General features: G+C 40.4%; 1 protein-coding gene across 6 annotated transcripts in view; it reads left to right on the forward strand.

The window, feature by feature from the left end:
* The window catches only part of WDR19 (WD repeat domain 19), a 66,991-nt gene extending 52,942 nt beyond the window's left edge, over nt 1-14,049 (forward strand). For all 6 annotated transcript variants that reach the window (XM_074322432.1, XM_019741926.2, XM_074322424.1 and 3 more), the window contains 7 exons: nt 8-132; nt 3,752-3,833; nt 5,654-5,804; nt 7,393-7,516; nt 8,059-8,135; nt 8,462-8,586; nt 13,767-14,049. In XM_074322432.1, the coding sequence (XP_074178533.1) occupies nt 8-132; nt 3,752-3,833; nt 5,654-5,804; nt 7,393-7,516; nt 8,059-8,135; nt 8,462-8,573 (671 nt within the window). In that variant the 3' untranslated portion in view covers nt 8,574-8,586; nt 13,767-14,049. The remainder of the gene's footprint in view (nt 1-7; nt 133-3,751; nt 3,834-5,653; nt 5,805-7,392; nt 7,517-8,058; nt 8,136-8,461; nt 8,587-13,766) is intronic.
* Nucleotides 14,050-14,517: the final 468 nt, after the last annotated feature.

A 14,517-nucleotide genomic window follows, 5' to 3' on the forward strand; every position in this document is an offset into this window, starting at 1 on the left:
TTCAAAGGAAAGTATCGGAATGCTCATGACGTTCTTTTCAGCATGTATGCAGAACTGAAATCCCAGAAGATCAAAATTCCCTCTGAGATGGCCGCCAACCTCATGATTCTGCACAGTTATGTCTTAGTCAAGGTGAGGCCCTTTGAATGATTTGGGATATAACTTGCCAGGTGTGTGTATCACTGGTAGGGATTTCCTTTGGGTACCTTTCTATTTATTAGAGCAATTTCCTCAATCTCTGCATTATTAAGTGAAAAAAGCAAGATAAAGAATAATTATACAGTATGCTTTTTGTGTACAAAAAAGGCAAAAAACAGGAATGAATATATATTCGTTACAGATAAAATTAGAAATATACTAAAGAAAACTAGCCAAAGTAGTTTTCTAAAGGAAACAAGGTGTAGTGCCGAGGAGGCAGGCTCCAAACCAGTCTGGGTGGAAGGGATAAAAGGGGAGCAGCTTTCTCTGTGTATATCCTTTCAGTGTTTGGATTTTGAAGCACATAAATGTATCACCTCGTCAAAAAAAAAATTTACTGAAAACATTTTTGTTTAACCAGAGCTTGCTAGTTTATTAATTCAAACAGGGTAGATTTTATACAATTTGACCAATAGTTAAACATTTTTTTATTGAGGTATGATTGCCATAAAATTATATTGATCTCAGGTGTACACCATAATGAGTCAATATTTGTATACACTGTGAAATGATCACCACACTAAGGCCAGTTACCATCCATCACCATACAAAGTTAATGTTTAGGATTTACTCTCTTGGCAACTTTCAAGTATGCTCTATAATTTCATTAACTATAGTTGCCGTGCTGTACATTATATCCTCATGACTTATTTTATAACTGGAAGTTTGTACTATTGACTCCCTTCCCCCGTTTTGTCCACTCCCCAATCCCCCGCCCCACTGGCAACCACCATCTGGTCTCTGCTTTTGGTTTTGTTTTGTTTTGCTTGTTCATTTGTTTTCTGTTTTAGATTCCACTTATAAGTGAAATCATATGGTACTATATTTGTCTTTCTGTGTCTGACTTATTTCACTTAGCTTAATTCCCCGTAGGTCCATTTGTGTTGTCACAGATGGCAAGCTGTCCTTTTTTATGGCTGAGTAGTATTCCATTATATGTACACACCACATCTTTATCCATTTATCTATTGATGGACATGAGGTTGTTTCTATATCTTGGCTGTTGTAAATAATGTACGATGAACATGGAAGTGCATGTATCTTTTCAAATTAGTGTTTTTGTTTTCTTTGAATAAATATCCAGAAGTGGAATTGCTAGATCATATGGTACTTCTATTTTTAATTTTTCGAGGGAAGCTCCATACTGTTTTCCGTAATGGCTGCATCAATTTATATTCCCACCAATAGAGCATTCTAATATCTTATCTTTTTGATAATAGCCATTCTAACAGGTGTGAGGTGATATCTCATTGTGGTTTTGAGTTGCCTTTTCCTGATGATTAGTGATACTAAGTATCTTTTTCATGTGCCTGTTGGCCATCGGTATGTCCTCTTCAATTCCACCGTTTTTTAATACTATTTAGTTTTCGTCTGAATGTAAAAATACATATTCACTGAGAGAACTTAGAGAATACAGAAAAGTATAATGAAAAACTAATTCGTCCTTTAAGTCTATCACCCTGATATGACAGTTAACACTGTGTTGTATGTATCCTCTATACTTCTATAAATACATGAGTGTACCTTTTTATTTTTTACTATAGTAGGATTATATTTATGTACAATTGTCTATTCTGTTTTTTAGTAATTTTAAATAAAAACAAAATAGAGCATGCAAACCTCAAATACCTGTATTTAGAGTCTACATAAATGTTACACGCAATATACACACATCCTTGTAAAGATACAGGTGGACTCCAACTTACGTATTTTTCCAATTGTCACTTATGTTAAAGTATATGTCCCCATATTAATGCTAAGTTGGTTTTCAGGCCAGTCCATAAGAGCTTACTTAACTTTGAAGGTACCCAGCATAGAGTAGTCACGTAACGAATGATTTAGAGCCTCATTAGCATCTATAGCTGCAGTGTCCAGTAGAAGTTTCTGCAGTGATAGAAGAGTTTTGTGTCTGTGCTGCCCAAGGTGGCCGACACTAGCCTGGCTATGCAGCACTTGAAGTACAGCTAGTGTAACTGATGAACTATTTTTATACAATTTTAATTTTTAAATTTAAATAGCCACATGTGGCTGGTGGCTACCATAGTACACCACATAGATCTGTAACACTGATTATAAGGGAAAGTGTCGAATTGTAACCTGCAACCCCCCAGAGTACATTTCCCTTCAGAGCAGCAGGAGAATCTGTCTCTCGTACAGATAGGAATAGAAAGTGGGGAAGGTTTTTCTCTGCTTCAGACAGGAGTGGTGGTTCCAGTGTCCTTGGGGCACTTAATCCGCAAAATGGGAATCTTTAGAGGTAGAGGGGAGGATAGAAAAAAGTTAGTGGAAGATGAGAAGCAAAAAAATAGGGGTTCCTGTAAGAGACCCTCCAGGACCAGGTTTGCTACGACCGAAAGCCATAGGGGTGGTTCCTAGGCCTTTTTCTTTCCCTCGGGCCCCAGGAGCTCACCTGTTACTTGCATCAGACCAGACGTCCTCCTCCTCTCCCACTGAAGAGCGCCCTGTGACTTTCCCCTCTGCTCTAACTCTTATGCAAGCACCAAACATTTTCAAGTTTTTTAACTGCTTGTGCTAACAAAAAGGAAACCTACAGACACTATTAAGTAAAATGCAAAAATGTCCCAGGGATCTTTGAGCCAAAGGACTGAAGAGTCATCCACATTTGAAGGGACATGGAGACTTAGCTTTGGTGGATGCTTCCTTTTCAGAGCTGGGACAGGGACTTGGGCTGAAGGACAGCATGGGACCGTTGGGTGTGGATGGCTGCGCTGGGCAATCTGAAGCCCTGAGAGTCAGGGGAGGGTGAGAGAGGACAAGCAACCAGGGCTTCCTTTCCTTTTAGATTCAGGTAAGATTTATTATGTTGCAGTGCTCAGTAAATTATATAAATTATACCATCAGAGGTCAGTAAATTATACACCGTTTGCTCAGACCTGATGCCTGGGAGTCATTCTAGACTCGCCCTTCACACTCGTATCACAATCATCAGTTCTGACTCTGTCCGCTTCTCTCCGTCCCTCTGCCCACCTTTGTGGGCTACCTCCTCACCTGATGAGTGTGATGACAGCGAGGCCGGGCCTTGCTGACTGTCCAGCTTCATCTCATCCTAAGTGCCCCCTGAATCCCCTCCCATATGTACCTAACCTCAGGCCCCTCCAGCCAGCCTTGCCCTTCTGTCTTACCACAGGCAGTGCCCTCTTCCTTTAACAACTCATCTTCTCGTTCTGCCTGACTTACTCAGCTTTCAGGTCTCACGACAACCTGGTACAGTTGGTATTATTAGTTTCCCAATACTGGCCAGTGGCCAGTAAGAGATGGACCAGGGATTTGAACTCATGTGTAGTGGTCTAGGGAAAGTAAAAAGCAGAGCATAGACTAGGGATGAGACCAGTGAGGCCACGGGCCAGGCAGCAGCTGCTGGGAGGGGCAGTGAGGGAGACATCCCAGCGGCGTCAGCCACGTTGGTCTGCAGGGATCTCATGGTGACCCTGTTCAGGGGACAGTGAAGGCGTTTTTCTTTTGGAGAAATAAAGCATGAATTAGTGTTCATCAGAGTCTGAGAAGAGTAAAATATGTCCTTTATTTCCTTCAGATTCATGTTAAAAATGGAGATCACATGAAAGGGGCACGTATGCTTATACGCGTGGCCAACAACATTAGCAAATTTCCATCACGTAAGTACTGAGAAGAAGAGCCTGTTACCCACATTTCTGCCTTGGCACAGCATTGTGAAGTCTGAACTTCCCAACTCTGCCAGCCACTGTCTTCTGCGTATATTGATTCATGAATCCCACAACCACCCCATGAAGTGGTGTACAATGGGTCCCCAGGACCACCCCAGGTTTGCTAATTCACTAGGACTCACACAGTTCAACAGACAGTAGTGCTAAAGGCTAAGACTTATTACAGCAAAAGGATACAAAGAAAAATTGGCAAAGGGAAAAGGCACATGGGCCACAGTTGAGAGGAAAACAGGTGCAGTCTCCCGAGTCCCCTCCTAGCGGAGTGGCACAGGACACACTTAACTTTGCCAGGAGTGAGTTGTGTTGACACCACATGTAAAATGGTGTCTGCCGGGGGCGGTCATGAGACTCTTCCCAGGGTTTGTATTCTGGGCGGGTCATGTAGGTACCCCCTGCTTGGTATGTAGAACTTCCAGACTCCCAGAAAGCAGGTGTTCAGCATAAAGCACAGTTTGTACAATGAGTTTAGGCACAGTTATCAGTTCTGGAAATGGTGGGAACTCCTCCGAAATCCAAGTTCTCAGAGGCCAGCCAAGGACCAGCCTTTCACGCAGGTCTTCCTAAGGATAAGTCTCAAGACTGCACACACTATTATTATTTCCTCTATTTTACACATAAGCAAATTGGGCAAAAGAAGTGAAGTAACACTTGCCCACGATCAGTCACCTGATAAGCCTGACTGTGGTCTCAACCACTATTGGCCACTGTCTCTGAAAAGTCCCGTTATTCTAAAAGGCATGTCATTATAACATTCTTCTGTGAATACGTTTTGTCACATTCTATGACAGGGGTCAATAAACTTTTTCTGTAATGGGTCAGATGTCAAATGTTTGGGGCTTTGTCAGCCATATGGTCTCTGTCACAACTATTGGACTCTGCCACTTTGGCTTGAACCAAATGCGCATGGCTGTGTTCCAACAGATCTTATTTTTTGACACTGAAATTTGAAACTCGTAATTTTTACAAAATATTTTAAACAAAATGTTCTTTTGATTTTCACAAAATCTTCCCAATAGTTTCATAAAATATTCTTTTGATTTTTTTCAACCCTTTAAAAATGTAAAAGGCATTCTTAGCTCTTATCATAGACAATACAAAAACAGGAGGCCAGATATGTGGCCCACAGGTTACAGTTCACCAACGCCTGTTCTCTAAATGTATTATTTTTTGTTAATCTGAAAAAATCCCGACTTTAAAATGATTGTATACCATGCTGGCTAAGGGTACAATAGGACACATGCTGGCTAAGGATACAATAGGACAGGCACTGTTGTGACTGCTGGTGGGAATGGATATTGCTATGGCCTTTCTAGAAGGCAGTTTGATGATTTGTGCTAAGAATATTTTTTAAAAGGTCATGTTCTCTGAACCAGTAATTTGATTTCTTAGCATCTGTCTTGAAGAAATAGATACATGCTGAGAGGTTAGTCCATAAAGTTATTAACCGCCCTTACCCATTCGTCAGTAGTCCTGTCAAATGCAAAAGGCATGTCAGAGTGTGGAAGGATGCACGCAAAAGGTTACCCCAAGGGAGTGCAGGTCCTGGTGTCACAAGGAAAACACGGTACAATCAGGGGAGCCATTTTGACGAGCAGTTAGCTGGACTCTGCCGCTACGCTCTTTCCTCATTAAACCAGTGTCAGTTCTTTGCTAGAAAAAGCAGGTTTAGAGAGGTGTGATCCCGTTTTCCTCCCAACAGGATAGAGTCATGCCAGTGGGCCTTGTGCCTTCTGCTCTCATTTGTGTTGCAGACATTGTGCCAATCCTGACATCTACCGTGATCGAGTGTCACAGAGCAGGCCTGAAAAACTCTGCTTTCAGCTTTGCAGCTATGTTGATGAGACCCGAGTACCGCAACAAAATAGATGCTAAATACAAAAGGAAGATTGAGGCCATGGTCAGGTAGGCAGTGAACTCCTGCCACTCTTTAATCACGCTTCACAAATGTATTTTTCAGAATGTAGCTGCTAATGTACATAAGAAATAAGAAAATGGACTGGGGGTAGCGAGTAGGATTGTGTTCAGCTACCATAGGCTGAAAACCCCACATGGCCGGAACGAGTCAGGACTGATTTGACTCCTGTACAAGGCATTGTCCAGGGCTGGGCTGCTGGGACCTGCTGCTGCTAAGGACAGATGCCCGTCTTCTAGCTTTGCCCTCCCGAGCGTAGACATTTCCTCCTCAGGGCTGCGTAGTTTCAGTTGTCAGCCACAACTCCAGACATCACATCTCCATTCAAGGCAGGAAGAAGGGGGACATTAAAAGAGGAAAAGGTCTTCACCTTTTTATTAAGGAAGGACACCATCCCCAGGAATCCATTTACAACTCACTGGCCAGAGCTCTGCCATGTGGCTAGCGTTAGCTGCAAAGCATATGGAGTGAAAACCAAGCTCTTTTGGCAAGGAAGGATGGCTAGTACGCAGGCAGCAAGCAGTATGTCACAGAGGGACAAACAGTGAGTATTTCCAAACCCTGTGTGGGTCCAAAGGCACCTAAGGCATATCCTCACTCGGAGCAGTAAGTGGCCTGGTTTTCCAAAGGGAAACTTAGGAAAAAGTAGCACTAGTGTTTACAGAAGGAAAAATTAATTGCAATCATGTAGTAATTTTGTACGACCACTTGTTTAAAGTAGTGATGACATTTGGGTTACCTGCTAGACCCATGATGACCAGGGGACACGGGTGTACCTGAATGTTGACCCAGATGTCAGCCAGCGGAGAAGGCTGACCAGTAATGGCACATGGAAGCAACACCACTTGATTATGAGCTGGGCTTGGGACGAACCCTCATGGCAGAGCTCTAAGCTGGAGAGAGCTACACGGAGCACTTCCTTTTTTAAAAGCTGATAAACCTAAGTACCTTCAGACTAAATCAGTCTGACCTAGCATACCTGCCAGCACAGAGTGAGGTGGGGAGAAAATGCTAGGGCACCTTTACCCCGATGGCTTAGTGCCACGCTGCCCTCGGTGCCAGCTGGGAAGTGATGCTAGTTCTTCTCCCCCCCACACAAGTGCTCTATAGCTGAGAGGTCTAAGAGTGTCACACGACCCATATTTCAAGTGCTCAAAAGTTTCATGTGGCTCATGGCTACCATGGACAGCACAGAATTAGAACATTGTATTGTCACCGAGTTCTTTGGACAGGGCTGGATAGCGTTTACCACTTCAGTACACAGAGGGGAGAGACAAAAGAGAAACAGCAAGCTCACCACTCCAGTGACACAGGGAGAGAGGGGACAGCAAGACCCACTCATTTTCTGCCACGTAACGTGTCCTGAACTCCAGCTCCCAGACTTGGCCCATGTGATGCTACAATCTGACCAGTCCCGGTCCTTGAGGGTGTGGGGGCTGACGGTGAGCCTATAAGCATCTCTAGTCTCAGTCTATGAAGTAGGTGTTTCACATTCCTAGTTTTCCAGATATGCCTTTCTTCTGCTGTCCATGTTACACAGAAAATCAAATGTTGTTTTTATGTGATTCTTCCTCACAGGAGACCCGATACATCTGAGACAGAAGAGGCCACAACCCCATGTCCATTCTGTGACTTTCTTCTTCCAGAATATGAACTCCTCTGTCCTGGATGTAAAAATAACATCCCATATTGCATTGCAACAGTGAGCTTCTTTATAATAATTGCCCTTTCTTTGCCTATTTATAATCCATATGAATATATGATGTGTCAACATTTTTTTTCACTTCTGAAATCGTTCAAATTTTCTACAGCTTTTAGCATGTAATTTTATGGTCAACAAAGTTGAATGTTATATTCGGAGCATGTAATAGTCTAAGTGAGTATCTAGAAGACACAGCAGGACAGTATTGCACACACTTGGGGATCAGACAGTCCCAGGGTTAAATCCCTTTTCTGCCACTTACTGGTGTGTAACCTGGTGCAATTTGCTTTACCTTGCAATTTAGATCATGATTTCACAAAATTGAAGACTATTCTCTTATATATGAATCTGACATAAAAATCTGGCTTCGGTCCTTTTGATGCCATCTTTTTCTAATCAATTACCCACCCATGTGAACTATCAATAATTTCATAATTTAGAGGGCTGGCTTTTAACTGTAACCCAATTATTGTAATTGACTAATGGTGGGAGTTTAAAAAAAAAAAAAAAGATGAATTTTACTCTTAATGTACTGTTTCTAGGGTCGACATATGTTGAAGGATGATTGGACTGTGTGTCCACATTGCGACTTCCCTGCTCTGTACTCAGAATTTGAGATGTAAGTGCATTGTTTCACTTACACAGGTCACACAGATATATCCAAAAATAGGCCTTTCATTCAGCCTCTCTTATCCTGAAATCTCCTTATTTGTTCACGTTCCTAAAGATCTCTATAAAGATTCAGATTGTCTTAGAACCTTCTATGACCTTTGAAAACATTATCCTTACAGGGGACCTTGCATGAGACTGAATATTCCCAATTCTTAAATTGCATGATGAACACGTACTATGCCGTATAGACAGGAATAGTTGTTTTCTACATTAAAATCAAAGGAAAAGAAATATTACAGACTTAATTTACTCTGCCTTTCCCTCCCCAAACAGCATGTTAAACACTGCAAGCACATGTCCTATGTGTTCAGAAAAATTAAACTCTGCTCAACTGAAAAAAATCTCAGACTGTACCCAGTACTTGCGCACAGAGGTGGAGCAGTGAGTGGAATGTGCAGGTAAGTGCCAGACCATTCACTCACCTTTCGAGGGCACAGAGCACACACAGCTTTAGTTTATATTCATATTGGGCTCCTTTTTGTGCATCATGTCACTTGTCAGATTTGAACAATCTAACAACAAAACCTTTGATTTTTTTGTTGTTTGTTTTTTAATGCTAAAATGCAGGTTGTGCAATCTCTGTATTGACAAAGATTATTTGGCCAAGTAGCAATATGGATTTTGAGTAGACTGTATTTTGTCATTAAAAGTTTGGTAGAATTCACCAGTGAAGCCATCTGGTCCTGGACTTTTGTTTGGCAGATTTTTGATTACTGATTCAATTGCCTTACTCATAAATGGTCCATTCAGATTTTCTGTTTCTTCATCATTCAGTCTTGGTAGCTTGTAGGTTTCTGGGAATTAATCTATTTCTCCTAGGTGTCCAAATGTTGGTATGTAATTGTTCATAGTGGTCTCTAATGATCCTTTGTATTCCTGTGGTATTGGGTGTAATGTCTCTTCTTTCACTTTTGATTTTGAGTTCTTTCTTCTTGGTGAGTCTAGCTAAAAGTTTGTCTATTTTATTTAGAAAAAAGCAGCTCTTGATTTCATTTACTTTTAGTCTCTCTCTTATTTCTGCTCTGATCTTTATTTCTTTCCTTCTAACTTTGGGCTTAGCTTTTTCTCCTTTTTCTAGTACCTTGAGGTATAAAGTTAGGTTGAGATATTTTTTCTTAATGTAGGCATTTATCACTATGATTTTCCCTTAGAACTACTCTTGCTGTACACCGTAAGTTTTGGTATGTTGTACTTCCATTTTCATTTGTCTCAAGGTATTTATTTCTCTCTTGATTTCTTCTTTGACCCATTGGTTAGTTAGTGGCATGCTGTTGAGTCATACTGGTGATTTTCCAATTTTCTTCTTGTAACTGATTTCTAGTTTCATATAGCATTGTGGTCAGGAAAGACGCTTGATGTGATTTCAGTCTCCTCAAACTTAGTAAGATTTGTTTTGTGGTCTAACCTATGATCTATCCTGGAGAATCGTCCACGTGTGACTAAGGAGTATTCTAATTTTGAAGGGGCTGTTCTCTAAATGTGTCCACCTAGTCTAACATGTCACTTAAGTTCAGTTTCCTTATTTTCTGTCTGGATGGTCTATCCATTGCTGAAAGTGGGGTACTGAAGCCCCTACTATTGCTGTATTGCTGTTTCTCCTTTTGGGTCTGTTAATATTTGCTTTATACATTAGGGGCTCCTTTGTTGGGTGCATAAATATTTATAAATGTTATATCCTCGTATGGATTGACCCCTTTATCACATAATGACCTGTTTTGTCTCTTACGATGGTCTTTATTTTAAAGTATTTTATCTAAGTATAGCTACTTCAGCTTTCTTTTGATTTCTATTACCATGGAATATCTTTTTCCATTCCTTCACTTTCAGTCTGTGTGTCCTTAAAGCTAAATGATTCTCTTATAGGCAACATATAGTTGGATACTCTTATCCATTCAGCCACTGTCTTTTGATCATAGAATTTAGTCCATTTAAAGTAATTAATGATAGGTATGGACTTACTGCTAGTTTGTTGTTTTCTGGCTGTTTTGAAATTCCTTTCTTCTTGTGCTCTTTTCCTTTGTGATTTGATGATTTTCTCTAGTGGTATCCTTAGATTCCTTTATCTTTTTGTGTCATCTATTATAGGTTTTTGCTTTGTGGATACCATGGGGCTTACATGAAACATAAGTCTATTTAAGTTAGTAACAAGTTCAAATGCATTCTAAAGCTCTACATTTTTACTCTCCCAACACACATTCTATTTTTTTTTTGGTTGTCAAAATTTACATCTCTTTATCTTGTGGTGTATCCATTAACAAACTATTGTTAGTTATTTTTACTATTTTTGTCTTTTAAGCTTCATACTAGATTTGTAAGTGATCAACCCACTTATAAGTGATTAACCCACTACCATCACATTAGGCTATTCTGAATTTATATATTTACCACTACCATTGAGATTTACATTCTGTTTTTCTGTTATTAATAGTGCCCTATCATTTCAGCTTAAAGAAGTCCTCTTAATATATCTTGTAAGGTTGGTCTAGTGGTTATGAACGCCGTTAGCTTTTCCTTGTGTGAAAGACTCTTCCCCCTTCATTTCTTAAGAACAGCTTTGCCAAATATTCTTGGTTGGCATTTTCTTTTTCTTTCAGCACTTTGAATTTATTGTGCCACTTTTTTGGCTTGAAAAGTTTCTCTGAAAAATCTGCTAAGTCATATGCTTATGTGGAATCCCTTGTATTTAACAAATTATTTTTCTTTTGCTTCTTTTAAGACCTCTCGTCTTTGACTTTTGGCAATTCACTTATAATGTGTCTTTGGTGTGGGTCTCTTTCAGCTCATCTTATTTGGAACTCCTGGCTTCCTGGATTTGGATGTCTTGTTTCCTTCCCCAGGTTAGGGAAGTTATAAGCCATTATTTCTTCAGTTTCCTTCTCCAGGTTGGAGAAGCTTTCAGCTATTATTTTTTCCAGTAAGATTTGTGCCACTTTCTTCTCCTTTGGGACGCCTATAATGCAAAAATTGGTCTGCTTGATGTTATCCCCATACATCCATTAAGCTATAATCATTGTTTCCCTGCTCTGATTGGATAAGTTCCATTGCCCTGTCTTTGATGATACTTTCTTCTGTGTCATTTAGTCTGCTACTGACCCCCTCTACTGTATTTTTCAGTTATATTCTTCAGCTCTATCATTTGTTTGGTACTTTCTTATATTTTGTCTCTGTTGAAATTACCACTTTGCTCATGCATTGTTCTCCTGACCTTGGCAAGCATCTTTATGGTAAATTTTATCAAGTAAATTACTTATCTCCATTTCCTTAAGCTATTTTTCTGAGATTTTATCTTGTTCTTTCATTTGAAACACCGTTTCATTTTCCTTGATTGTGTTGGTGTCTATGCATTTGATAAAACAGCTTCTCCCAGTATTGGAGTGGTCTCTTGTAGGAATTGAACCTTATTCAGCCCTGCCCTAGCTCTTGGTTCTCTCTCACATCTTTGTGATTTTCTAAGTAGCTTTCTTTGTTCTTGTGGCTCCCAGTGGCTGAGGGTATGCTAAGACCTGTTAGTGTCCCAAATAGGAGGATCTCAGCACCTAAATGCAGGCTGATTGAAAGCTGAACCCTCAGGCCACAGCTATTGAGATAAGCAAACAGGCGTCCTTGAAAGACTAGGCTTCTGTCTGCTGCCTGTGTGTTGAGCACCAGGTTTTGAACACTTTCTCTGTTATAGTTCAGGGGGACCTATGAAAATAAGCCCTGAACTTAAAAGGTGTCCCAGTGGAAAACGGCAGCAAAAACCAGAGCACCAGAGTTGTACATAAAGCTCCTTTCTGGGCGATACCAGAGACGTTGGTGGAGGCAGAGGGCAAATATGAAGATGGTGCCTGCTAGCCCTTGCAATCTGGAAGCGTAGTGCAGTTGGCTCCTAGATGGATGTTACATTGCAAACCTGCTTCTCAGGCTGTCACTTTTAAAGTAAGCAAATAGGCTTCTTTCCCAGAAAGACTGCATGCATTTCAGCTTGTTCCCTGTGCTAGGCCCTGGGCTATTAGCCAAGGTGGGTCCATGTAATCCCATTAAGAACTGTTTCTTTGTTGAAGGTCTTGTGGATACAAGGCCTGATGGCTTTCAAAGCTAGATGTTTTCAGGCCCCTCTCTCCAGTAGAAGTCTTAAAATTCCGGGTGCTAGATGTGGGGTCCAAACCCTTCGTTCCTCAGGGAGAAGCTAGGAGTTATGTGTCACAGTTGCCAGGGGTGGGCTTTAGGGAGATTGTCTCAGCTTCTCCTACCCATTTCAATATGGGTTTTTTCTCATTTACCTGATGTGTAGGTGTCACTTGGCTACATCCTGGATTTCTTTCAGAAGTCATTGTTCCATATGTAGTTATAGATTGGCTGTCTGTGGGAGACGGTAGTTCAGGAGCCTCCTACATTGTCATCTTGAACCAGAATCTATCTATCACAATTTCTCTGGGTCAGTAGTATAAGCGTGGTTTAGTGGTCTTCTGTTCAGGGTCTCATAAGGCTGCAATTAGAGCTGCCTTCATCTAAGGCCACAACAATTTCATCTAAGGCTCAAAGTCTTCATCCAGCCTGTTTGTTGGTGGAATTCTAGTCTTTATGGTCAGAGGACTGAGGCCCTAAGCAGCCCTGTTTCTTGATACATAGTGCTCCACACATCATGGACTGTGCTTCTTCAAGTCCAGCATAAAAGAGTCTCTTCCAGTATAAGAGTCTCTTCCAAGCCTCTGATGTTCAAGGATTTACATGGAGCTTATATGCAGATTTTGGGGCAATCCCCTTCCCAGGATATTCTTCACATTTCAGTAGTTCTGGCAGCCCCACACTCTGTTCTGTGACTCTTCAAGCTAGTCAGACTATGATTTCACTGTTTAAGTTTTAGCCATTCTGTGACTCATGGATTTGCCTTCAGGTTAAAAGCCATATAAGATTTTACCCAGTAGAGTTCTATTCTTCCAAGAATTGACACCTTTCCAATTTCTACTTGCTTTTGGTTGCTCCAGTTATAAATTGAGGACAGAATGTATTACCTGTGGGAGGATTAATTTGCAATTCTGCTACTTCCAAAAGTAGAACTTTGTGTTTTAAATAATTCTACATAGGCCCTCTGGAATCAACCCCTGCATTAAAGTAGAGCCTTAGACCATGGTATCATAGCTGCTTGCAGATATGCCTCAGTGAGTTGTTATACACCTTTTGCAAAAGTCACTATAAGTATCTTTTCATACAATGAACTCAGTTGAAGCTACTGTTCACTGACTCCTTTTAGACAAAGAACCCTTAACCATTTAGTTTCAGTTTTTTTCCCTACAGATTGTTGAGCACTTACCTTGCATTTTCTCCTTCTTCCCAGTGAGATGGCTATTATCAATCTCACTTTATGGTGGAGGCTCAACAGCTTGCCCACATAGTTTTAGTCACTTGCAAGGCCAAACTGAAACCCAATGCTGATTACAGACTGAAGGCTTCTAACGTGAATGTAATGCTCCAAGTCCACATTCCAGAAATGAGCAAAAAATTCTTTGTATACTTGGCTTTATTACTAAATGCCAGTTGTTACTTGAAAACTGTCCTTAAATCATGTGGGTTTTTCCCCCCCTTTAATCCTTTCTAGATATAATGTTCCTGAGAATATAGCATCTTTTCCATGGGAGGGTATTTCTGCCCCTGGTAGATTTAGAGATGATCCTTCCTGGATACAGAAGAAAACACAAAGGTGACCTTTCCAGCTCTCCACTTTCAACTTTTGTAGAAGTGATGAAATGGTAACCATTGCTGTTTATTACACTTTGTATATTTCCTCTTCAAAGTCTTAACGTATTATATGCTTTGCACTGTTAATAGTAACCTATGACATATTTTGAAATACCTCCTTTAAAATAAAATTGTTAACTAGATATTTGTAATGTTTTTCTGGAAATAGGAAGGTAGCTTTGAAACACATTGTGAAGTTTGGGCAGCACAGATGTTAACACGTTGCGTACGGATCACGAGAATCTTCGTTTTCTTTTTGAGCCATGCGTTAAGGACGGATAACGAGAATTCTCGTTTTTACTGTTGACTCTTTTTACTTTGCATATTTTATTGAATTATTTGTAGAATAATTATTTATAGAATAATTTATAGAATAATTTATTTGTAGAAGCTATTATTTATAGAAAAATAATAAATGACATAGAAGCATTTATGCTTTAAAGAGAAGAGTGCATTTTAAAGTAGTTTCTTTTAAAAACTTGCCGGAACAGAGGGGTATGAGGGATTTAAACCCTGCCGTACGCAACGTGTTAACAGTGTTGAAAGTATGAAATGAGAAGTTTACATACATCAAGGCTAAGCAGCAGTATCAGTCCTAGAATAAACACACC

Source organism: Rhinolophus sinicus, linkage group LG02, assembly GCF_036562045.2.
Source record: "Rhinolophus sinicus isolate RSC01 linkage group LG02, ASM3656204v1, whole genome shotgun sequence".
NCBI lineage: Eukaryota > Metazoa > Chordata > Mammalia > Chiroptera > Rhinolophidae > Rhinolophus > Rhinolophus sinicus.